The sequence below is a fragment of the Cottoperca gobio genome, chromosome 15 (assembly GCF_900634415.1).
Source record: "Cottoperca gobio chromosome 15, fCotGob3.1, whole genome shotgun sequence".
NCBI classification, from domain to species: Eukaryota; Metazoa; Chordata; class Actinopteri; order Perciformes; family Bovichtidae; genus Cottoperca; species Cottoperca gobio.
This window is the reverse complement of record NC_041369.1, coordinates 13,191,998-13,217,827: the sequence shown is the minus strand read 5'-3', so window position 1 is coordinate 13,217,827 and position 25,830 is coordinate 13,191,998. Positions and strand designations below refer to the sequence as shown.

Genomic DNA, 25,830 nt, shown 5'->3' with positions numbered 1-25,830 from the left:
GTCAGAGCAAAAACTAAAGCAAACCAAACATCATTAAAGCTGTTATACTTTGAAGCTTCTTTACTGGCAGTCGGCTGCAGTCATGCTTGTTTTTAAATGGTGTAAAGTCAGGCTAAATTGGGATGCATCGCTCACAACAATACTCTAAACTTATTTCCATCAAATCATAAACACTCTGCTGTTTCCTGCCAGGAGCCAAATCAGGCAAACATCCTGAACGGGTCGATACTACAGAAAAAACTTTGTAGCAGCTAAAAGGGTTTGAATCTCTGCTCTCTGAAGGTGAGGTTTCAGCTTTCACATCTGTTTCTAAAAAGACCATTACAACACATATTCAAGGGAGATTACTGGCACAGCAACAGAGCAAACTAACCCAAACAAGACATTGCTATGTTGGAACAAACTTTGATTAAAACCCACTATCCTAAATGTTTATTGGGATCCAGCCGTGAATGAAGATGAAATTGGCGGTTAAATCAATGGCAGACTGACAGCAGCCTGAAGCCTACTCATGTTGTTGTAAAACATGGTGAATAATAGCTACTGTCTGCCCAACATTAATGTTTTATCCTGGTGAATCCTGCTGCAAGGCTTATGTGCCGTTGTTAAAACTAACTGTATGTGTGAGTGAGAGAGCCTCAGGCAGGAAGTAGTCTTTTCTCACATTTTCTTACATTCTTCTTTTTGAGAGAGAGTGGCTGGGAACTTTGATGTGAGTGAGAATTGGGGGAAGTTAAGTTATAGTCAATTCATCTGAGGAATGATTTAGAAAATCTTCTCAACCTACACACATAACAAAACCACAATGGTTTGCTTGTGCCTACTTGTTATACATATATCAATGAGTGTTTTTTTGTTCTTGTTCTACACATATAGTTTCCTTGTTCAATGACGGTTGGCAATGTTTGTTCTTGACAGCAAAATTACGGTTTGTTTTTTGGCAAAGTGCCAATACACACTTTCTAATGGGACGCTTTCCTTCAGGCTGATACGTGACTCTATATGCTAAGAAATGCTAAAAGTGTCTTGACTCTATCAATGGCTCTAGGGCAGCTGTGAAAGAGAGGATTGTCACTAGCTCTTCCTATTCACATGTCGACATGTCCTTGAGCAAGACACTGAAACCAAAAGTGTTTAAATTGAAAAGCACTTTGACCATTAAAGTTGAAGAGCGCTGTATAAGTGCCGTCCATTTACCATTTTCATTGTTAAATGTGACAAGCTCAGACTTCCACCCTGATAAGATTTCCTCTTAAAAGCATTGTTCATGTGTGTCTATAGCATATCATTCCAAAAGTATGTTAATGAGTACCATTTTTTATTTTATTTTGGATTATGTGTTGCTTTTGTTGTTGTTTGACTGTTCAGTTTTTGTATATGTCCACTTGTTTCCTGGTATTAGCTGTTGTGCAAGTACCTCTGGCTTACATTTACATACTGTGTGTAAAATGTAATGAGCACTATATATATGCATTGTTGGTTGTCTCAATTAATAAACAGCTTATTACATTTTCTTTTTAATGTAATAAAAAAGCTGACAATCTGAATAAATATGTTACGGGATAATTGAGTTTTCAATTATTCAGTTTTAGTTTTTGTAACAAACCATTTTACATAATTTCACAATGCCCATCCCCGCCTACTGCTTGGCCTGATGGCCCCCCCACTTTACACCCCTGGACCGATTTGTCATCGGGGTCATGTGTGATCCCATTGCAAGATCATCTCTTGTTCACTTGTAAATGGCTTTAAAACCAAGAATATGTAAACCCATTGTGTACATATTGCTGATTTGATCCAACTAAAGCTATGGAAGAATATAACATCTCATATAATATATATATATATATAGGTGACTGACAAAGACTATCATCATATTTGACAGTTATAATGTCCTCAGACCCCATACAGACTCTAAATGGGCTGCAAACGCATACACACACAGCATTCTCCATTAGCGTACCTATCCATTGAAGGGCAATTACATTGAGGGCAGATGGACGTGCCTCTGCGAGTGTGTGTGCTTGACACAAATGGGTCCTCTGCTGACCGCTAAACAATTTACCCTCACTTATCCCTCTCCTTCACACACACACACACACACACACACACACACACACACACACACACACACACACAGACACACACACACACACACACACACACACACACACACACACACAGACACACACACACACACACACACATAAGATTTGCCTGGTTCCCCTCTGTGCTGCGGCCGCCAGCGCCACGCTGACCCACAACACATAACTAGTGACATCTGAAATGGAAAAATAAAAACTCTATGACTAGCAGCAGGTTCGGCCTGGAGTCTTCCCGAACTTCATTACTTATCAATACTTATCATTGTCCATCAACCCATCAACATATTGTGCTGTCCTTGATTTCTCCTTTGGTCCTCCACGTAACTCGAAAGCAAATAATCTAATTTCCAGTGAACTGATGAATGAAAGAGAGCAAAGTAAAACATCTTTGGTAAAAGTGAAGGATTAGATTCCGCCGGCTCGCTTGGCACATGGCTCACATCCCACCGCTATGGTATGAGTTGATACGAAGACAAGGAGAGAGTATCAAAGGCCTTTCAGAAGTGATGAAGCAGCACTGGAACATGGCCCAGTTATTTATTTTTAAATGAAAGGGTGAAAGAGGCCGTGGTGCATATGGCTAGATGCCATATCTTTCATGCTAGTGAGTGATGAGGAGTGCCCCAGCTCACTGCAGCACATATAGTTAAGCTTCCAGCTTCTATCTATAACTGACTCAGATATATCTTTTGTATCTTGAGTAAGTTAGAGTCAACACATTCTAGCCAGTGAATGTTTTTAGAACAAGAGAAATGTAAAGGAAACTGTATTGATCGAAATGCTTTCTTCCAGCTCTGACCAGAACCTCCCATTGTACAACTCTTCATTTTCCACCTCGTAAACTTCTAACGAACACACTCCGGTCATTAGCTTTAAATGAATCAGAGCCTTGTGAACTTCCATTCCAGAGCGCACCTCACACTATACTGTAAGCATCATCTTCACACAGACACACACACATACACACAACACACACACACACACACACACACACACACATACACACACACACACACACACACACACACACACACACACACACACACACACACACACACACACACACAGCTCTTTCTCTTTCTGTGGAGCAGTGATTCTCAAAGTGTCACTCTAACCGGGGTAAATTATTATAATATAAAATCTTCCAGTTTTTTTCATTGTTCAACAAATAATAGTGACATTTTTAAAGTTCAAATAGTTCATAGATTATTTGTATTTTAGCCTAAGAGTGAAACACTTTACACTTTGACATGTATGTGTATGTTCTGACATTTTCTCTTGACTTGATACTTTATTTAGGTACAGAGTTTCTTGCAGCTAATTGAATCATTTGCATTGTTTTTATGGTTATTCTGTGTTGAGAAGTTCTATTTCAAATTATATTACATTTATGTTGCGTTGTCTATCACATAACTAAGAGTATAGAAGTGTAAAAATAGGCTATGTCAAATTATTTCAAGGGACATCAACTATCTTGTAACGGGTCCTCGGCTGACAAACTATTGAGAACCTTTGTTGGAGAACACAAAAGTATGTGCACGCCGTGCGGGTCTGTGTGTGTGTGTGTGTGTGTGTGTGTGTGTGTGTGTGTGTGTGTGTGTGTGTGTGTGTGTGTGTGTGTGCGTAAGGTCAGCAACAGCTCATTAAAGTAATGGGAGTCTCACTGTCTCTTTATTGTCCTTGTCTCGCTCTGTCTCATCAGAAAATGAAACAGTAGGAGTCTGGCAAAAAGGGAAAAGAGAGGACATTTCAGAATTAATATTTCATCTTTATTTATTTTTTCTTCAAAGACTGACTTTCCATTTGTTGAAGGTCGGCTTCACAAAACAGAGACACACATTTCACCTAACAAACTTTTTAATTTTGCTGTTTTTTCAAAGTAACACACTAAAGTAACTAAATACTAACTGCTGTCGAGTCAACTCATGTCAGCGAATCGATATCGTGAGAGAGAAGTAAATGAAAGCCGCCACAGAAGCAGCCAACACAAGACTCCGCTATTAAAGTAGAAAGGTCAATCTGAATAAAATAATGGAGGAGTGAATGTGGCTTGGCGAAGGATTAATATGAAAGGGGAACAATGACAAATGAGTATGAGGTCAAAATACATCAATTGACTAATTACATATATGGGATATAAGTTGCTTTACACATGAACAAAGCACACATACTAAAGGAGCAAAGTGTATATCTTGTGCTCTTATATGGATTGATTGGTTACAAGCCATAGCGAGCACGTGATTCTGCAGATAGTCTGAGTAATACAGTGTGTCTGTCATCTGGACCAAGTTCCTCCATTAAAAGAGAAAACTCATTATCTTAAGTACTCACAGGAGAGTTGGCGCGCACACACACACACACTGCCATCTGCCATTTTCCATAAAGAATGGTCAAAAAATAGTGAAGACTAATGCTCAGAGTGTATAAATAAAGCCTCCAGCATGTGAGTGTGTGTGTTTGTTTGTGTGAAAACTTCTTTGAGATGAAAGAGCCTCTGGCACACCTTCACTCCTGGGTGCAGTCCAGCGTGTGCATCAGAGATGAAAATTGTGTCAAATAGTGTAACATCCAGAAAAATCTGCCCGAGCAAATTCTTAATCTATGAAGTGTATTTGTATTTATTTTTACATTAACTAACTGAACTGCATGTCTGCCCTTTACATGGTGACTCAAAATGAGAAGAGCAGATTCTTGTTATGAGAAGAAAACTCAAGTCCCTGTCAGAGTGCCACTGTTCCTGTTCCAGATGCCCAAAGTGTACAGGGCACTCTGGGCAATGAGCAAAGTAAAAAAACAAAAATAAAACACAATGGAGATAAGAATCCCATCTTCCCCGTTGTCACTAAGAGAGCAGAGATAAATAAGTGTGAACAAGGTAAAGTAGATTGGACTTAGGACAAAGCACAGGTCATCCAGATAAGACAGGCCAAACAAGGCCTTGGTGCGTGGTGACAGCTCCTGGGGGTGAGCCAGAGCCAGACAAGGACCTTTTCAGTCAACCCTTCATTTACATGCAGGCGCTATTGGAAGTGTTGTAAAAGCATCATTCAGTAAAAGTGACATTTTGTTAAGCTATAATTTAACATCTGTGAATTGACCTTCTAATTGAGTATATGATTGACCGCTGATTTACCACAAATCAATTAGGGCTTCTGTCTCCTTTACATAGTTCTAATGTGGAAACATATCATTTAGTGAAACACTTTTGAACTGAGTTATGTTTGCCAAATCACTAGCTTCACCGCAAAACACTTTGACCTATGATCTGCAGCAAAGGAAATGAGCCATAAAGAGAGTACTGAGAGTGAGGCTGACGTTCCCTCAGCGAGGCAAGTTCCTCTACACAGCACTCAGACCCACTCTGTCCATAGTGTTATCGATTAAAGGGTAAAAGCACACACCCCAGGGGCAGAGGGAGGCCACACACACAGCTAAAGTTACTCTGTGTGTGAGAGGGGAGAGAGAGGGAGGGAGAGAGGTGTTGCATGGCCCACAGTTGTACTGGTAATCCTAACCCTCAGACAGGACTGCAGCCCACTCAGGACCAGAGGTAATGGGCACTGCAGATAAAAGTATCAACCCATGCACACACGTGTACACCCACGCCTCCTTTAAAATCTCAGAACTCGGGTTTTACTGTACCTTTATTGTCCCATTATTAAAACAACAAATCTCAGAGAAAATCCATTACCTTCCCCTCCGACAGGCTCAAACATCCCAAACTGCTCCAAGACTTTGATGAAGAGACCCATGACCACCAACACAGCGATCATCTCCAAGCCATCCAGACTCAACATCTTGAGAGGCCACTGTCTGTCATTGCAGAGGACTGCAACACCGAGCCAGGTCAGGTCGGGCCGGGCCGAGTCCGGCCAGCGACACAACACCGGTCCAACTGCAACCAAACTTAAGAGTTTGTCCAACTTATGCTCAGCTAAAAGTCAACTTCCGCCTACTTCCTCACTTTTATCCACTACAATCCAATCTGGTATTCTAACTTGAGACTGAGGATTAAATAAATTCAGTCAAGTAAATTGGAAAGAAAAAAAAAGAAGCTGCTTGGCTCGATGTTGCGTTTCTCTTCGGTCACTAAAAACTTGGCCCAGGCAACTCTTCTTATTCCCTGGTGGAGGCCATACTGCCGGAGCTACAGGCTGCAACACAGAGCTCCAGAACACCTGGGATAAAGCTTTTCTTCTCTCTCTTTCTTCTTCCAGGACCCCGTCGAGTAATGGAAACTTGGGATGTGCTGCGCCTGCTAGTCCTTTGGCAGTGGTTGTCAGGAAGCGAGTGTTGTGTGGGGGAAAGAGCGAGTGAGTGAGGGAGAGGCGGCAGATAATGAGAGGGGGAGAAGAAGAGTCGGAGATGGCATAGAGAATGAGAGAGAGGGAGACAGACTAACCGGGAGAGAGAGAGAGAGAGTGGGCCAGACACACACACACAAAGTGAGACAGGGATTGTTTGTGGGGGGGCGGGGGAGAGTTGAGGTATGCCCTCCATTTCCTGTGACATTACCTTCATTGATTTGCCTAATGTGGTTTCCTTGGTAACTGGAAGAGAGTGGTAAAAGCCAGATTTAACTAACGGAAAGAAAATATATTTATGTTTATGTCCCATCTCAAATGTGTTTTCACTGTATGGAAATCTGCCAGTAGATGCAATTCGTGTTGTTATCAGAGCTCAATGGGCAAAAGGATTTCATTTGGGAGACAAACATCAAGGATGAGAACAGAAATAGGACCTTTAATGCTGTTGTTATTATTCCTGAGAGTATACACCATCCAAATGTATTGATGCTGTGGAAAATTATAGTCATATCTTTATTGTTCACCATATACCATGTTTCCCTTTCTGTCATGTTATCTATAAGTGCAGTGAGACCTTTTATACCACATAGTAGACACAAAGAAATGTTAGTGTACAATTACTGGTCACTAACCAAGAGCTAACCACCATCATGCATTATTAAGACACAAGAAAAGTAATTGTAGACAACTTCTGGATAAGAATAAAGACCTCAATGTTCTTGTTTTGTTTGATTTTGCCATCTGACACATTAGAGAAGAGAGAGTGAGTAGGGAATAGTCAGAAAAGAGATACTTTTGCACACAGCAATGGCCTTACGAGGGGAAACTACGAGTTTCAAGCTAAAACACACACACACACACACACACACACACACACACACACACACACACACACACACACACATACACACACACACACACACACACACACACACATACACACACACACACACACACACACACACACACACATACACACACACACACACACACACACACACACACACACACACATACACAAACACACACACAAGTAATACCTTGCAGTGATAACAACATTTAAGGCATTCTTGCCCTTTCACAATTTTTTATTTATTAAATTATTTAAATTCTTCAACCATGGCATAAAATATTTCTTTCACCTAACAATTTTATGTTTTTTTATAACTAAACCTCACATAGGAAGGCAGAAATAACAGGGAAATCTAGAATAAGAAATGAACATGTCAAACTAACTTCCCTTAAGCAATTCATTTTTGTACAGTCCCTTACTGAAAGTAAACTTTCTAGTTTAATAACGAAGTACAAGAAGATGACAAAGCTAATCCGTTACAGAACATCAGTGAACCTGAGACTTTCAGCTCATAACCACTTCATACCAGGTTTCATGTGTTCAACTTCACATCCAAGGAGCAACTGAGTGATTTGGTCATATCCTGCATCAAACATCCGGATATCCTTTCGTCAGTCATTAGCATTAAAGCATTGACCAGAATGAGTGCAGGCTGCCACTATTAGCCAGCATCCGAGGTTCTGCCCCTCCCATCACAGCTCCCAGTGAGAGTATCACTTTTCCCCATGCTATAAAAATAACAGAAATGGACAAAGGTGTGATGGATGTTCCTTCTTTGTCTTATTTTCTAGTCCCACTGTGTTTCCCCTGACAAATGTTCTCTGTCTGCATCCACCTCTGCTGTTGTTTCTCTTTGTTGACATTCCTGTTCCTACATTTTTAACTGGTCTATACAGCAGCATGCCTCATTACAGAGACGTCTGCCACATAAACAGAAACCCCGTGGGACATCCTAATGCATACTCACACACAAACACACACGAGTCAGACAAGGTCACGGGAAACGTAATCTTATGTCAACTCACTTTCCTCATATATGATGTGTACTGTAAGCAAACACATACAATGTAACAGCAGACACATTTCTCCTCACTCTATGGCAGTAATGTATACCCGCTGTATTGAAGCTGAGCTCCAATTGCAGACGTAGTGAATGTAAACAGAGAAATATTGAACTACACGAGAGAGAGAGAGAGAGAGAGAGAGAGAGAGAGAGAGAGAGAGAGAGAGGAGAGAGAGAGAGAGAGAGAGAGAGAGAGAGAGAGAAGAGAGAGAGAGAAGAGAGAGAGAGAGAGAGAGAGAGAGAGAGAGAGAGAGAGAGAGATATGGGAGAGAGAGAGGGAGAGAGGGAGAGAGAGAGACAGAAGGAGAGAGAGAGGGGGAGAGAGGAAGAGATGGAGAGAGAGAGAGCGGGAGAGAGGGAGCGAGGAGGGCGAGAGAGTGAGGGAGCGGGAGAGAGGGAGTGAGGGAGAGAGGAAGAAAGAGAGGGTGAGAGAGAGGGCGAGAGGGAGGGAGAGCGAGGGAGCGAGAGAGCGAGGGAGCGAGGAGAGAGAGCGAGGAAGCGGGAGAGAGGGAGTGAGGGAGAGAGGGAGAGAGACGGAGAGAGGGAGTGAAAGAGAGAGGCAGAGAGGGAGAGAGAGTGCAAGAGGGAGGAATGAGAGGGAGAGAGGGAGAGAGAGAGGCAGAGAGGGAGTGAAAGAGAGAGAGAGAGGCAGAGAGAGAGAGGGATTGTCGTTCGAGAGGAGAAAAAGAGCAGGCTGTTGCATGAGACATGGTGGCAGGGGAGAGTAATAAGAAGTAAGATAAGACAGAAACAGAACATGAAGGAACAAAGGAAGGACAAAGTGAAGAGCCTGTGCCTCTGAGGTCAGGTCCCTCTGTGCGGCGATCAACAAAGCTCAGAGGGAAGACACATCTATTCTTTATTACCCTCCAGCATCTCTCCCCTCCTGGAGGATTTTTCACCTAATTCTGGCTGTCACCATAGAAAATTGGACCTGCAGATGTGTCCTCTATTCTTTTGCTGTTCTCCTCTCTTACTTTCTCTAGAGGAGAGATTTCATCAGATTTAGACAAACAAGAAGCACATATTTACTCTTGCAGGGCCAAGGTTTGCGAGACAAACTCAATATGACTTTATTTCACAGGAAAGGACTGTCTGAAACTGAAAGTTCAATTAAGTACAAAATCCCAGTGTAACAGGTGTGTTTACCGTCTAACTCAGAGCTCTGCACCAAGAATTGAGTGGAACACTTTTTTCTCTCTAGGTACAGCTAGTACACACAGTTATCACTTCACCCTTTACCCTCTACAGTGCCACAGGACATTGTTGTCTAGATCTTTTAATCTTTAGAGAGTGTTTAGCAAGATGTGGCTCTGACATACAAATCACACTTTTGGTTGATTTTTTGACTTAAAACTCAAATAATTTTGTGCATCTTAATTGGACATTGTTGTGCTATGTTGTGTAATGTGTGAGTGTTCTTAGCCTGTTTATGTTGGATTTATTGTCATAACAATATTTTTCTGCTGTTTTCTTGAACAGGTCTCTCAAAGAAATAATCTCAAATAAGAAATCAAATTAAAAGAAAAATAAGAATTTTAGATCGTAGTCTCTTGTGAAAATACTGCATAGCTCTGAGGGAGTGTACAAATATAAGTTAGGGGGGAAAAGAAAGGCGGTGGGTATTATGGTATTTTTTTTCTTTCCCCAGATTAGATAAGGCATTTTGTTTAAACCTTTTGTTACGTTCCACTGTCTCTCCCAGCCTCTTGAAAGAGAGCTATGTGTTTCTTTTCTCCTGTGATTCAGGTTGGCCACGCCTCTGCCCACACCTGACCTACATTAGTAATCAGTGGGGCCATATAACCTTCCTGGAGCCTGTGATCACTCTTCTTGCTGCCACAGGAGCTGTCGGCCTTGCTCGTGCTATAGGACTGTGTGGTTCATTGTTTAAAAGTTTTAGCGTTGTTTAAAGAAGCTGGTAAGGGTTCTCTGTAGTGATGGGCAAATGAAGCTTTTGTGAAGCACTGAACCACTTCAGCCAATTGTTTCGGAAATGGGTTCATTACTCGAAGCTTCAGGTACAGTGACCTCTACTGGCGAAGTGCAAGGCTGCAGTGGATTTAAAGTATCTTTTGCCTTGAAAATTATTTGACGCACAATAACAGCGCCTCAGACACAGATTGAAGAAGTTTGAATCTTCTTACCGTTGCATTTGTTTAACACTCCTGAATACAATGTCTTTGTTTGCTCCCTGGGTACATGGTGTATTACGGCAATTGAAGGTAAAAACAACAAAACATTTGTTTAATAATATAATATCTATTATTATTTAGAAATGTTATTATGTAACTTCAATCTCAGAGAATTTGAGTTTTTATAATAACATATACAATACAATAATATAGCAGCCTAATAAGAAAAATATAAGAATTGAAATACTAAATTAATATAATCAATATGTAATATAAATGATAAATACTAAGAATAATAATTAGAATAATTAGGTAAGGGACCTGGATAATGGATAGGGGGGCGCTGGCCCAAAAAAGGTTGAGAACCACTGCTTTAAATGTTATGTTACTCCCTGTGCACCCCTAGACCACAGAAAGGGTCGTAACACCTTTCTTTTAATATAAGGTAAAAAAAATGAGTTAAAATAGTTATTACTTAGAATGGGCCATGGTTCCTACGTTGCCATATGCTGATGACAATAATGCTGTTTGTGTATCACATCATTATTTTAGTCATAAACTAGTATCTACAGTAACGGGGACTAAGGTCAGGATACATAACGAACGTATTAGTAAATAATGATGGACTGTTATCTCTAGCAAGAAGAATCAGAAAGTAGAACTATAGTAAAACTATAATTCAACAATAATATAAGATTATTAAAGAAAATGTTAATAACAATGAGGTGCTCTCTTGATCACTTTGTGCTCTACTGAGACATCTCAAAATAAAACAAATTATTTCCACACACACACTCGTGCTGTCTTTTGTATCCGATACGACGTATCATATGAGACAATCAGAGTTTCTAAAAACAAAACACAAATGGCCACACTTCCTCTCTCTTTCCCCTCTGGCTGCTATTGATTTTTCCAAATGTCTTCTTCTGCTAAATATACGGTAAGAGATGCTGTTGGACGTGAGCGCTGAAGGGAAGCTATTCAATTGAAAGGTGCCAAACTGAAGAGTGTTGTTCACATTTGTGCTGATGGGTTTTATGACAACTGAAGAAAATGGCTTTATCGAGTCATATCTCAGTATTTACTGTATGCGGTTGTATGTCTAACTTAGGGCCTCAGGGGAATGTTATAAAACAGTAATCTGACATTTGAGCTTTATCAGATCATCTCAGGTAGACAGGTTGTGACATGAAGCAGCGGAGAAGGATTTATGACAGGCCTGCAGCGCTCTTATCTTGTAGTTACATAAAAATTAATTTCCCACAGCAATGCAGGTCGAAACTACATGACAGCTAAGCTACTCTGGCTGTGTCTTACTGTATTGATCCTTGCATGTTACATTCTCTAATCCACAACATGTGCTAATTGGAGAACATGACTATAGATTCCTGCTTCAATGAGGCTTGACCGACCATAATTAAAAGAGAGGAAGTCACAAATACACTCTCTCACAAAATCACAGGCACACAATGGCACATGCTTTCTGAGGATGAAGAGGAGCTAAACAAAAATTGTTATGATTACTGAGATCACAACCGCTCTCCGGCCACCACGGGTAATAATTTCACTTGACACTATGGCATCACGTGAGGGCTCGGATGAACATGCGCGTTTGAAATCAATAACGAAATACATGTGTAGCCAAATGTGCTGTCTTTACTTTCCATGCGGCGCTGTAAACTGAGCCACACAGACGATCAATACGGATATAATACAACATGATAGAGTCAGTAAATCGTGGGTCAGCTAGACTGGGACATCTAGTGGGCACAAAAATAAGACATTGTATAATGATTTCACTTGCCACATTCATTTAGCATTCATTCATTTTTCTTTTTCCTTACACACATGCGCACATTGACTCATTGATGGGAAAATACAGAAACTGATTGCTCAACACAGCAGGGGACAGGAGGTGAACTATAGACCAATCAAAGAACAGTCCTCAGTTGATTGATCAGCACATCTGTTATTTACTGTAAACAAGCAATAAACCAAGAAAGAACTGATCTGAATCAGTTATTTCCTTTGATCTTTATCTATATATATATATATATATATATATATATATATATATATATATATATATATATATCGCAGAGGGGACAGTCACTCCTCTGAGCAACATGACAGCATTTCAACATGTGTGTGTGTGTGATTTTGATCATCATTTGTATGTACAAACTCAAGCTCCTTCTTGCAAGAATACTGATTAAACCCTTACTTGATTTTGATGCTGACTTTGTGGTGTTATTAAGAATATACTTATAGACGAGAGGATATCTAACTTCACCCCAATATACCTTCTGTTAATGCACTAATGTTTCGGTGCGTCTGTATAACTTATTTTACACTTAAATACACTCCTGTATTCTTGTCATTTCTGATAAGTCTACTATATTAATGTCGTATTATTGTCTTGCACTCACCTTTCCTCATAAACAGCCAGTAAGACAGTGGGAATATTGACATGAGGATGAATGCATAAAAGCCTCCAATGCCCTCCTCAGAGCCATTCAGGATGACCGCAGAGTTAAAAATCCACATACTCAACACGGGTGAGTAATCACAATCAGCGCTCATCATTGGTGTGTTCTGAGAAAAGCTACATTCTGAGATAATCAGTGGCACAGCCGGGTTTCTCCTCCTTCTGTGGGCGTAATCACACACATAATAGTTGTGCCTGTACTTAAGTATTGCCATTTTCTGCTACTTTAAACTTCTATTCTGCAACAATTCAGAGGGAAATAATGTACTTTTTACTCAACTACATTTATTTGATACACTAAGTTACTAGTTACTTTTCAGATTCAGATTAATAATAATATAATCAACAAATAAATTATGACATTAAATTAGATAAATATTAGATTTTGTTGATCCCATAGTGAAATTCCCAGCAGTGTATATAATAAAAAATAAGCATTACATTTACAAACTGAAATAATTAAAATAATTTACATAGTAATGCAGCAATAATTATAATTAAATAATGTAATGTACATTATTATAGAATGGGCCTATCTTCATAATGGGTACTTTTACATATGTTTTTATGCCAATACTTTTGTATGTTGACTTAAGTCAAATTTTGAATGCAGGATTTTTATTTCAGTGTATTTCTACACTGTGGTATTGCTACTTTTACTTTAGTAAAAGATCAGAGTACTTCTTCCATGACTGATGTACTCACCCACACAGCTGAACAAACGTATGTCTTCATGCACCACCTGTTTTGATAAGGCGCGTGTTGTTTTTCCCTCCCTAGCTGCTATTGTAAAGGTTTACAAAAATCCACCTTCTATCAACTAACCATTCAACCGGTCTGAATGAGGCCCATTATGATATTGATTTATGTACATTTTGTGCTATGACAACATGTCTTATAAAATAGCGTTGTTGTATGAGTTGCTGTTGTGCCCCATGACAACACACAATAGACATGGAACAGCGACATTGGTGGGCCGGCACAGCATACAAACAACGCGTGCAGCTACAGTTAATGGCAACACAGCTGTTTAGCGATATAGGGATAACAATGTAGGAAATGTACATATTTTTTGACTCTGCAACAACACTCTAAAGTACAACAACATTCTTGATGCAAGGTTTGAAATAACCAATGTATTATTTATATCACGGATTGAATGGAGAAAGAGTGAACTTTGAATTTCACAGTGCCAGCGAGCAGGTGCTGGATGGCTAGAAAACCTACTGGGAGTGAAGAAAGAGAATGGGAAAGAAGGTTGAGAGGGAAGAAAGACAGACCAACACTGTAGGAGAGGAAAGAGAATTACAAAATACTACAGGCGTTGTAGATATAATATAGAAACGCAGCATTAGGAAAGCGGAAAGCAGAAATGACCAAGTAGAAATGTATTGAGAAAGTCACCTTTCTCATTAACGGATATCAGCGTCATTGGACGTTCAGTAGTGTAACTGCAATCAACCTCCACTAGAGGTCAGTGTAGATTAAATCATTTACAAAGATTTAAAAGTATTTCAAACACACACAGTTGCTTATACACAGAGACTTAAATGTGCAGAGAATATTCTGGTAGACGGCCCTAGATGTGACTTTCAAATGTTATTCACATATGCACTACACTGATAAAAGCATGCAGCAGTTTTGAGATGGTGCCAAGTCTGTAAGACTGTCTCATCAGCAGTTAGTCCTTAGTCTCACCTTCAAGAGAACAGCATATATAGTCTGGCACAGAGCCAGGAGCTCTGGTGGTTAGCTGAAGATGAGGTAATGACTGAAGAGTCACAGATTTAAATGACATCAAAGGTAAAAGACCTGTAAAAAGAACTAAAGTTGTAGCCTGAACTGACACGACAGTGGCGGATTTGTTCGAGCAGTGCAGCAACATGCCTGTACATAGAAAACAAACGCATAATTACAGCATGTCACCCCCCCTGTTGAAGAAACCAACTGCCAGCTGAAGACATCATTCATCATTTTAACTGACTCAGTCGAGTTAAGGACAAATACTGTTGCAAGGCCCACGGACCATCCGTTTGTGTCTAAATTAATGTCTCAGTGGACTACAGGACAATGACAACACGTACGTGGAGCTGCTATGCTGAATCAGCAGCTTCTCAAAAAGCACAAAATGATCCAACCTATACCAAAGGACAAATCTGCCTGTACTGCACACACAAAACCCTGCAAAGTCACTGAGAGTGGGACGTACACTATTGACGGGCAAAAGCACACAGTCACACACAAACAAGGAATCTATAACTACACAAAGGGACAATTTTTTCACAAGTCAATATATGCAAACAATTGTTTATATTAGGTAATGAGATATAATGTAGATAACAGTTGTGGTAGAGAAAGACTGGAGATGCTATCACAATGGCTAATTAGTTTTTAATTAAGAGCTGCAACGATTAGTCGAGCGACAGAAAAATAATAGGCAACTATTTTTATGATTGATTAATATTTAAAGTTATAGTTCATGCAAAATCTGCAGAAAATGCTGTTTTCAGCCTCTCAAATATGGAGATTTCCTGCTATTCTATTTTATATCATATTAAACTGAATATCTTTGGGTTTTGGACGGACAAAACAAGACAGTTAAAGACATCATCTTGGACTTTGAAACACCTGGATGGACATATTCTTTCTAGAAAATAATCGTCAGATTAATCGACAATGAGAATAATTGTTAGTTGCAGTTTAATTATAAGGAGATTTAATAGGAGAGGCGACAGGAAAGGAGTGAAAGCTGCAATTGTCCCTTACAGTCAGGCCCAGTCAAACGCTCTATTGTGTTAAACTTGTCAACTGTCACCAGAGAGAGCGAGCGAAATAGACTGACAGAGGGAGACAGAGAGAGAGAGGCTGTTGTCATGGACACGACACATAGCATCAATTCCCCAGGTTTGGGTGCACACAAAGCCACACACACACACACACACACACACACACACACACACACACACACACACACACACACACACACATATAACCCATCTATTTTCACTCAGTTACGTGTGTTGGTAAAAACCCCACAGAAAGGCATTCCCATTTCATCTATCATATTGTGTCGCTGAGTGTATTGATCCAGCATACATATAACACACACGGCAACACACACGCACAAACTCACACACAGTGCAGCATGTGCTCCACTGCACTTACAGTTAAGTTTCTGAGCTGCTGTCTCTCTGATATTACCAGACCTTGTGGACATGACAAACCACATTATCATGGCTGTGCAGGCTATGGCGCCAATTAGTATTCTGCAGAGCAGGCACACGAATACATGCATGCACACTGAGTGGGGTTATTTTATAGAAGAGTTGCATATGCCTCCCATAGGATAATAGTTTCTAATCCATTTCCTGCTGCTCTCCCATCTTTGAAGTAAATATACGACATTGCTATGAAGAGATTTCTATTTATAGGCTGATCAATAAATTTGCCAGCAGGAACACGATCGGTCATAATCCTGATCAGCAGTTGTTTCCTAGTTTTCTCATTGTGTATACTGCTCAGTATTGACCTCTTTGTTTGTCCACTCATGTGACCCATACGCTGTCCTCTATGTCCTTCAGCTAGTGTCTCCAGGATTGATTTATCAAAATAAACACATTTTCCTGTTGTAGCTTCTAGCCATGCACAAATGTTCTTGCCTTATCCCAATACACTGCAGGTGAATAGTTCATGGTGCTCAAGACATTTAAACATTTTCAACTGCAGCATTTCTTTCTACAAACAAAGTCTCCATTACTCTGGAAAATCCACAGACCTTGTACACTGTTTTTATTTGAGTTACTTTCTGCTGAAGAAATACTGTAGCTCACATACAATCTGTTGATAATGAGTTCTGTGGATGATCCAGACTTACAAGGACACTGATTCTGAGAGATGGTGTTGAATTTTTAAAGCATTTGTCAATGTTGTGAAGCACAACAAACACAATTACATTTGTACCCATTCCATGTGTGTGTAAGTGTCTTAAAACCTGGGGAAATAAAACCAAGGTAGTTCCAAAATCACTCCCTCCTATCTCGTATGAATCACCATCATTTTGACGTGTAGAGTCAACTGTCACAGTAACTGTAACTTTAACTTTTGTATCTGGAAAATGCAGAACATTGCATTGTAGGATTGTTAGCAGAAAGTAGTGTACATGCCGCGGACACTATTTTTATTGTGGTATTTTTTACCAAATAAAATGCCAGACAATAAATACAAACAGTTTTATTTCACTCTTTCTACATGTACTCTTGTGTACTATGTATATGTTAATTGAAACAATGTTGTTTTTTCTGGCACGAGGGACAAAGTAACTCATTTTACAGGTAGTCTCTTCTCGTATGAATCTAGTTCATTCATTTAAAAAATACCTTTGCTCTTAAATTATTGTCATTGATGTGTTTGTGTTTGATCTAATACTGCTTTCACAGATTTACAATTTCTTTCAGTAAAAACAACAAAAGCCGACTCCTGTCTTCCCCCTTTTATAGAAGTGAGTTTAGCTGCATATATTTAACTCTACACACATATTGAGTACAGAAGAATCTGCACCACTGAGATAAGTGAGAAAATATGTTAGATTGAAACTTAAAGATTCAATGTGTGGCAGAATTTAAACTTAAACCATTAAAACAATAACTAACATTATCAACAGAATGTAAAGAGGTTGACGTTATGTCAATGATGTCTATGTATCGTGTTGCAGAGATATCTACTGAAATTAGCATATAACTGACTAGCTGCGCTCCGTCCAGTAATACCACGTGTTCCTCTAGAGGTGATAGTGAGTCACTGTAGCTCCAGTCTGCCCTCAGATCAGAGGGAGAAGAAGCAGCTGTCTCACTCGATTGTAAATATTACAGCCACGTTCCGTGTCTGTTTTATAGTTTGTTTATTGGATTACATTCAAAGTGGCAGAAACGAGAAAACCACCCGCACCACCTCGCTTCGTCCTAAACAAACTAACGTAACGTTACAGGGACTACAGCCCCCGGTTTTCCTTAGTACCCCAGTAATCACAGATGGATCAGCCCCACGTGAAGACCAGCTGTCAAGAGTTTCAGCAGATTGGTATAATTTTGGTAATCTTGCCTACTGACTGACTGACAAGAGGAGTAAAAGCAATTTACAATATAAAGAATAAATTAGAATACAATAAATATGCTAAACTACTACAACTAAAATATAAACATTAGAGATTATATGGACCCAGTTTAGAGGTAAAATACTGCACCCTATTTCATTGGAGCAGGTGGCTCGTTATTACACATTGAACCTTTAAGTAAAACCCACATAACATGTGGTGAGTAAGCAGGTGCTAGATTCCTGGAAAACTGCTATAAAGAGAACACACACACACACACACACACACACACACACACACACACACACACACACGCACACACACACACACACACACACACGCGCGCACACACACACACACACACACACACACACACACACACACACACACGGTGAAGTTCCTTTTGTCATGTGCTCTTTTTTTCACAAAGGCAGGCAGGAACACAGGTCATGACGTGTTACACAGTATGGAGTGGGCCTACACAGCTATAAATAGTCCTGAGAGGAATCAGCTTTGGAGAACCGGAGGTGGGGACTGATGAGATGGTGTGTGCGTGTTGTGAGCGCATGCACACACACAAAAGGCTTGGATCGGAGAACATGGACATCACGCAGACTGGGAGACGGACAAGCAGAGGGAACAACGGGAAGGCAGAGAGGAAGTGACATCAAGATGACGATCTGCTGGAAAAACTGGGGAGGAGCAAACTGTGGTGGTGATGGTGATGATGACAAGATGGTGGAACTGGTGCAATTATTAGTTGTAATTTAAACGATGACGTCAAAGGAACACGATGATGACAAGATGTATCCGCAAATGTGTGTATGTTGGTTTACATACCATCCGTACGACTGACATTTGTAGATTTGTTTTGTTTCAAAACACAGAAACATGAATGATCAGAATGTCTCTAAAAAATTCATTTAAATATATTTTTGGAAGGCAAATTGTTTTTAGAAGATTGAAGCATCACATCAAATAGGGGTTAAGTCTCCTGTGTCCGTCTGTTCGTGTGTACTGAGTGTTTTGCAGAAAAAAGGTGATACAAAGCCTTTGAACGACAAATCACCTCACAACTGTGACCCCAGACACATGGTTACTTACACACAAACGCATGCACGCGGACACAAACACAAAAGTTGACAAGTGCCACTCCAGAAATTGACAAGTAACATCTCCAGTAACAGAACAGAGACATTGAGCGTTGTTGTCAATCAAGTCCCTTAGCAGGGCAAGATATATTTATTCACCTATTTATTAAATACGTTTGTTGTTTGTAATGTTATTTTGTACCTATGTTTATCTAATAAAAACAAAAGGGTGAATTGTAGTTTTGTAACCCCATAACTATTATCATCATCACTAACATAATTCACTAAATCAACCTTTTGCTCATGAGGACGGTCTTTTAACTGTGAAATCCTGTTTGTGAAACATGCATTACACAAAATGTAAATGTGCCCTGACATGCCATGAGTGTGATTATTAACCGCTGAAGTTTAAGGATAATCACAGAATAGAAAAGAAAAAGTATAATTTTGTGACTCTTTGGACACATTCTACTCATCCAAACTTCAACACGATCACTCTTTGACTTTATCACCTCCTTCAGCGTCCTCCTTCTCCCTGGGTTTGATTTCTTTCCACTTAACTTCACTTCCTTTTCTCCATCATTTCACCGGAGCACACTCCCCCCCTCTTTCATTTCGTCTCTCCCTCACCCTTTTCCCACTCTCTTTTTGACTAGAGGTCAGCGCCACAGCCTCTCAAAGTCGTCCCTGTCCGAGGTCTGGCGTCCTCATGCCTGGATGGCTGAGTGGAACAGACCGCTCTGTCCCAGTTGGGGACCATCAGACTCTTAGTGCCTCTGACCACTGGCCTCCCTGGTGGATAGGCCTGATGTGCATCCTTTCTTTGTTACCATCCACTGCTGTCCATTACTGAGAGTGGGACTCACACAGAAGACAGACGGAAGAAAATAAAGGAAGAAAGGAATAACTCTAATTCATCAGTACAAAATGCTAAAAGTGTATTTGTTTCTCCAATAGTAGCTGAGGTGTCATATGCTTGTTTTCTTTTTCTAGTGTCACCTCTTGGATGGATGAGGTGAGATTACAGTCAGTTTGTTTATATTCATATGTCTTTGTGAGCATCGACCTATATTAAAATACAGCATGCCCTAGTCAGTGTGAAAGCACTCAGTCGCTCCCACACATAGTTTGGCTATCATCGTCTTAAAAACATTTACTGTATGGGGACTGTCTCTCCATTAAGCTTACACGTCGGGGGGTTCAGAAAGACTTAACAGTTATGGAGTGTTGTTGTTCTAATACAAACATCTACAGTATGTTAGAGCTGAAACAATAGCAGCTATTTTCATAATCGATTGATCATTTTGATGATCTTTCCTGCTGGTAAATTGACTCTTTTTGGGCTTTCATTTGTTGTTCAGACAGGTTTGAAATGTTTGAGGATTTAAAATGCGGAGATTCTTTGTACATTATCACACTACAAACTGTAAATGAATGTGTATGTACACAACGAAAAAGATGTGCCAGTTATTCTATTATAATCTGTTTCTTCTTCTATGCATCTAATGTACGGCGCTGCAAAAGCAAACCTTGAGAAATGAACTTTGCATTGAAAGTAAAGAGTCACATTGTGCTCACACCCGTACAGCAGTGGGATGGTAACTGAGAAATCCCTGAGGCCTTTAATAGCTATAGTTAGCTTGGATTTATTCGCTGCTCTGATAGCTATAGTTAGCAGTAAATTTATCCACCTGCCAAGGGAACTTGTCAACGAAGGATGGAAAATATACCTCCATCGAGTTAGTTAGACTTTAATGACTGAGGGGCTGGCTGGAAAGCGCTGATTAGAAAATTAATTATTTATCAAAATACTACTAAAAATTTCCCCTGAAAAATTGAGAACAAGTCATTAAGGTGTAAATTGAATGTTCTGCATTTCAAATCAGGACTGTAAGTCTTTATGTATGAGTGCATGTGTGTGTGTTGGGGACGCTTCTCACCGCATGTATGTGCAGTATGTCTGAGTTAATGTATGTGTGGTGGGGGCTCAATTGTCTCCGTGTCTAATTCATTAATCAGTTTGCAATAACACAGAAATTGTGCTTCTCTTAGCTCTTAAAGATTTAATACCGGCTGCTGACACTGATCAATTTAGTTCTTTGAATCCCAGCTCTGCATTCAATACTGCTGATCATTTCAGTGGATAGAACAAGCAGGGCCAGGTAATAAATAAGTAATGTCTTCAAAATAGGATATTTTCGGTAGCTGCTGGGGATTTAAGTTAATTTTGAAAATGTCCTTGGAGTGATCCAGAGTTTCTTATTTGTGTTGTTGAAAGGCAATAAAGAGTAGTTTGTTAACTTATGATGCAGACATAGATGTTGGAGGTACCTGGGTTGGTTAGGCAAGTTGAAGGAAACCTGGAGGACAAAGAGATACATACAGATGGATACATCTGCTTATCTTGCTCTCTGTGCCACAATGTTACTCCTTCTCTCAGACTGCAGAGTGAAATGTGTTAGTGTGTTCCACTTGACCAGTCAGAGGTCAAGGAGAAAGACCTGGAGGCCAGCAAAACATGTGCAGTCGGAGCACTACAGTAACTTTAGACATATTAACATACAGCACAGTATATTAACTGTATGCATATATTTAACTTTTGTTTTACATATGGAGCACAGCCTAATGTATATGTTAATGTATCTCTTGTGTCTGTAGTGTACTACTGCGCTTGATATGCAGTATAATATACAAAAACTATGTATGTAGCACATTTTGAATGGACAGAGACAAAGAGAATATCAAACAATCTGTTTGTGTTCAAGTAAGACCAGTGTTCGGTTATGTCTGTTCTTGTGTGTGTGGAAAGAAATACAAAGAGAAACTAAATAATTAATAAATGCAACACCTCTATAAAGATGTGTTATGCTGTTGAGACTTCCAGCAATGTTGAAAAACCCCTTCAAGGCCTCACAGAACACTGATACACAAAGAGGAGCGTGCTCAGACAATAAGGAAAAGACTTCAATCTCTGCTAGTCTGAGATCCACTGTCACAACAGCAGCAGCCCACACACGGATCACCTCATCCTTGCATGGTTGTAGAAGGCCGGTCTTCTGAACTCTATTTCCAATAACTTTACTTTCTAACACAATCATGTGTTTTTGAGCCAAGAGGGCATAGTGAGATGAAAGCAGTCATAGCTTTACTACACCCTGTGACATATTCTACAGCAGCCCTGCAGCCACTGAAACAGTGGGACACTTCACAGTGACATCCCAAGCTGCCCAGTGCTGCTCTGTCCTCACTGGTAGCTGCGATAAAGACTCTCAAATACAAATTGAACATTTGAGGCCAGTTGCTCACCCCCCTATACTCCTCCTTCTTGCTGGATTAAGGTGATGTTTCACATTTCTCTCGTGAGGGGGAGGAAGATGAGGGAGGGATGGATGGAGGTGAAGGGAGCAGAGTTTGAAGAGGGGACAAGAAGCAGGCTTGAGAGCACTTACTAATACTACACAGGAAGTGTAGAGCAGAAGGGTGTCGGGCTGTGACAGGGACAAGGCTTCCGCCTGAAGGCCCCACTGGCACAGCAAACTGACCTACAAGCAGCTGAAGATCAACAGGCCACCCTGCGCCAGATGATAGTGTTCTTCTTCAGAGAGATGAGGGATGGCGGCCTGTACCATCCAATTACAATACAGCTTGTACCGGCCTTAGCTTTGGGCGAGAACTGAAATGTAATCACATATTATTTCTAGCTTCTTGTCTTGTCTCCCACTATCTCTTGAGAGGAAGTCGGAGAGCTGGTCAGAGGTGAGAAGCCTGTAACCTGCTTTAAATCATGTTAGAAATGGATAGAAGAAGTACAAAGTGCATGCACCTTACTGATATAGACAGTAAAATACCTGACGGGCAGAGCAAGCTAGAGCACAGACTCAATCATCTTGGGACGGAGCGAAATGTGGACAGCATGGAGCAGATTATAGAGCTAAAACAGTGGGATGGATGCCAGAGAAAACAAAGGCTAAGAAAGCAAGCAACAGATACACAGAGGGATTACTCAGCACATACGGAGTGCGCAAATAGCACAAACCAACTGTCGCTTCTCTTTTAATAACTTGGTCTGGAATGCCACTGCATGTGCATAAAATTGGCAGCACGTGCTAAACAGAGATGTATCGTTTAAATATAGATCTTCAAAAAGGAAAACATTTCTGCACAGGCTTCGACCTTGAGCTTCCACGAGGAGCTTATTTTAGGCCACCGTTTTATCTTGACTGTGAATGTACGAGTCAGCAGGTGTCAACAATAGACAAGAATAATCAGCCCAAGCGAGAAAACTTAAGTGAGAATCTTCACGACTGGCGACAAAATCTTGTAAATTAATCCAAATATAGCTCTCTGTTTCCGCGCCGCAAGTCATGTCTACCCAAACCCGAGACTCCAGCGCTGCTTCCCGCTGGGTTTTCATATTGCCTATAACGCACTAATATGAGACAACATCCAGTGGTCTCCTCTTCACCCCACGGTAAAACACACGAGCTGGGGTAGGAGCTCGAGCTTGAAGTACTGTGAGTTATCCTTATGGTAATGAACGAATCCCTTCCCACTGTGAGTGTCATTACCACACACTGTGATATGGCTTAGTACACTCCACGAACACAAATACAGCAACACACACGCACACACACTAACCCCTGCAATCTCCTCAGGCATCACAGGCATCACAGGCAGCCCATGTTTTATTAATTGAGCCTAAAATTAAAGTTTAATGTCAATTTCCATCAAAGGTTCAGGAAAGTGATTGACAAGAGGGAGGGTGCAGAAGTGACACTGTTAGACTTGATCAACTCTACAGGTGATAAGTTTAGAAATAAAAGAGTTCATATGATATCTTATGAAAATATATTTTGTTATTTGTCATGCTAACAGTATTGAAAAGTTTTTATAATAACATACGGCAGTACCTCATAAATACAGAAAGCTCAGCACCTGATGGGGCCACACACATTGTTTTCATAGATGAAAGGTTGACAACTAAATCTCTTTGGTCATAACCACAAGTGAGCAGCAAAGAGAATCAGCTTCAAGCTACTAGAACTGAAAAACAGCCTGTGTGTGTGTGTGTGTGTGTGTGTGTGTGTGTGTGTGTGTGTGTGTGTGTGTGTGTGTGTGTGTGTCAATCTGAGCCAATGTGTGTGTATATACCCTCACTGGACGTATACAGGCCCTTGCAACAGAAAGGTAATCAGAGGGTATTAATTAGTACATGCACAGTTCTTTTAATGGCCTCTGGAGGAAGACTATCACCGAGTTTCATTTAGAAAAATGTCAAAACCCCGAACAAATTACTCCTACTCTGAAGAGGGAAATGAATGTAATTATTTCTTGGAGCTCATATGTATTATCAGGTGAAAGTTTACTGCAGTAATATATGTAGGTGCGGTGGAAGAGGGTGCATTTTATAAAATGAATAAATTACAGGAAGCCAGTTTCTGCAGCACGTCTCTAGGAGAGAATTAATATGCAGTAATGAGCAGCATGTGTTCTGCTGCTCATTACGCAGCTACCAAAGACATTAATCTTCACACGTGAAATGTTGATTTAAGACTATTAATTACAATCTAAAGTAGTTTACAAGCCAAAGCGACATGTTTGTGTACAGTCACGGTGGACTAAAGTTTTTCAGGCACAACGTGTCGCTTGTTAATTTAATTAGAAAAATGTGTCGGTGAGAAATTACTGGGAAACAGCCATTTGTTATTTAACTAAAACAGAAGCAGGAAGCATTCAGCGGTCAATGCTGCTGTATGTGGGCATGTTTAAAATACACAGACAGCTAGGACAGACTGGGTTGTTTGATATTATGATTTCTGATCCAATGATAAAGCAATAGAAAGGGGACAACCAGCCTCTATTGCAGTGGACAGTTGTTGACCTGTCCAACACAGGTGTAACTACATTTAAGTGTGCCAGCAACAGAACCAAAGGACGTTTTCACTGATTCAATGTTTTGGACACAAATGTAGTTTCTTCTACCATGTGGTATTAGTACAAAATAAAACATGGGACAAGAGCACAACATGAACATAGGCCGATATATAAATCAAACATTTGTTTGTCATGGGATGTGGTCAGGTTGGCCGTCGGTTACAGCCCCACACACATCCATGATGCACCCAAACAGTTGGTTTCACTTATGCTGCTTTATTAAAGCCTGATTAGACGTCTTCTGTGGAAACAATTTTTGAAAATGATATCTGTCTTACTTAGTTTTGTTGAACATGTCACATGAAACAACTTACATCTTCATCATTCTTATTATTGTGTATTGGTACGTCATGCAATTCCCAGCATTGCTAAACCCAAATACAACACTGATGGGGAAGAAAGAGACCTGTGCTGTCCACACTGAACTGTTTATGTTAGATAAGAGCTCGGCTAAAAGACAGATCAATAGGGCTCACAGAGCCACAGCATCTACAGACTGACATGCTGCCAATCAACACAGTGGAAAGGGAAGTGTGTGTACAGTTTAGCGTATGTCAACTGAATAATGTATGAGTTAGTGTACGTATGTGGGAGGGACAACTAGTTAAACAGTATCCCTAGTCCCACTATTAGGTAAATCGACACACACAAAGCTCTAGAGCAGAGAAGAAGAGGACACACACACACACACACACACACACACACACACACACACACACACACACACACACACACACACACACACACACACACCAGCATTGCCTT

The 25,830-nt window shown here is 40.3% G+C and overlaps 1 protein-coding gene across 4 annotated transcripts in view; it reads right to left on the bottom strand.

The window, feature by feature from the left end:
- The window catches only part of LOC115019988 (Kv channel-interacting protein 2), an 80,498-nt gene that overhangs the window by 15,904 nt on the left and 38,764 nt on the right, over positions 1-25,830 (bottom strand). The window contains exon 1 of one of the 4 annotated variants that reach the window (XM_029449789.1): positions 5,797-5,902. The exons of the other annotated variants lie outside the window; for them this stretch is intronic. Within the exon in view, the coding sequence (XP_029305649.1) occupies positions 5,797-5,902 (106 nt within the window). Of the gene's footprint in view, positions 1-5,796; positions 5,903-25,830 lie in introns of those variants that run through there. 4 annotated transcript variants of the gene reach the window in all.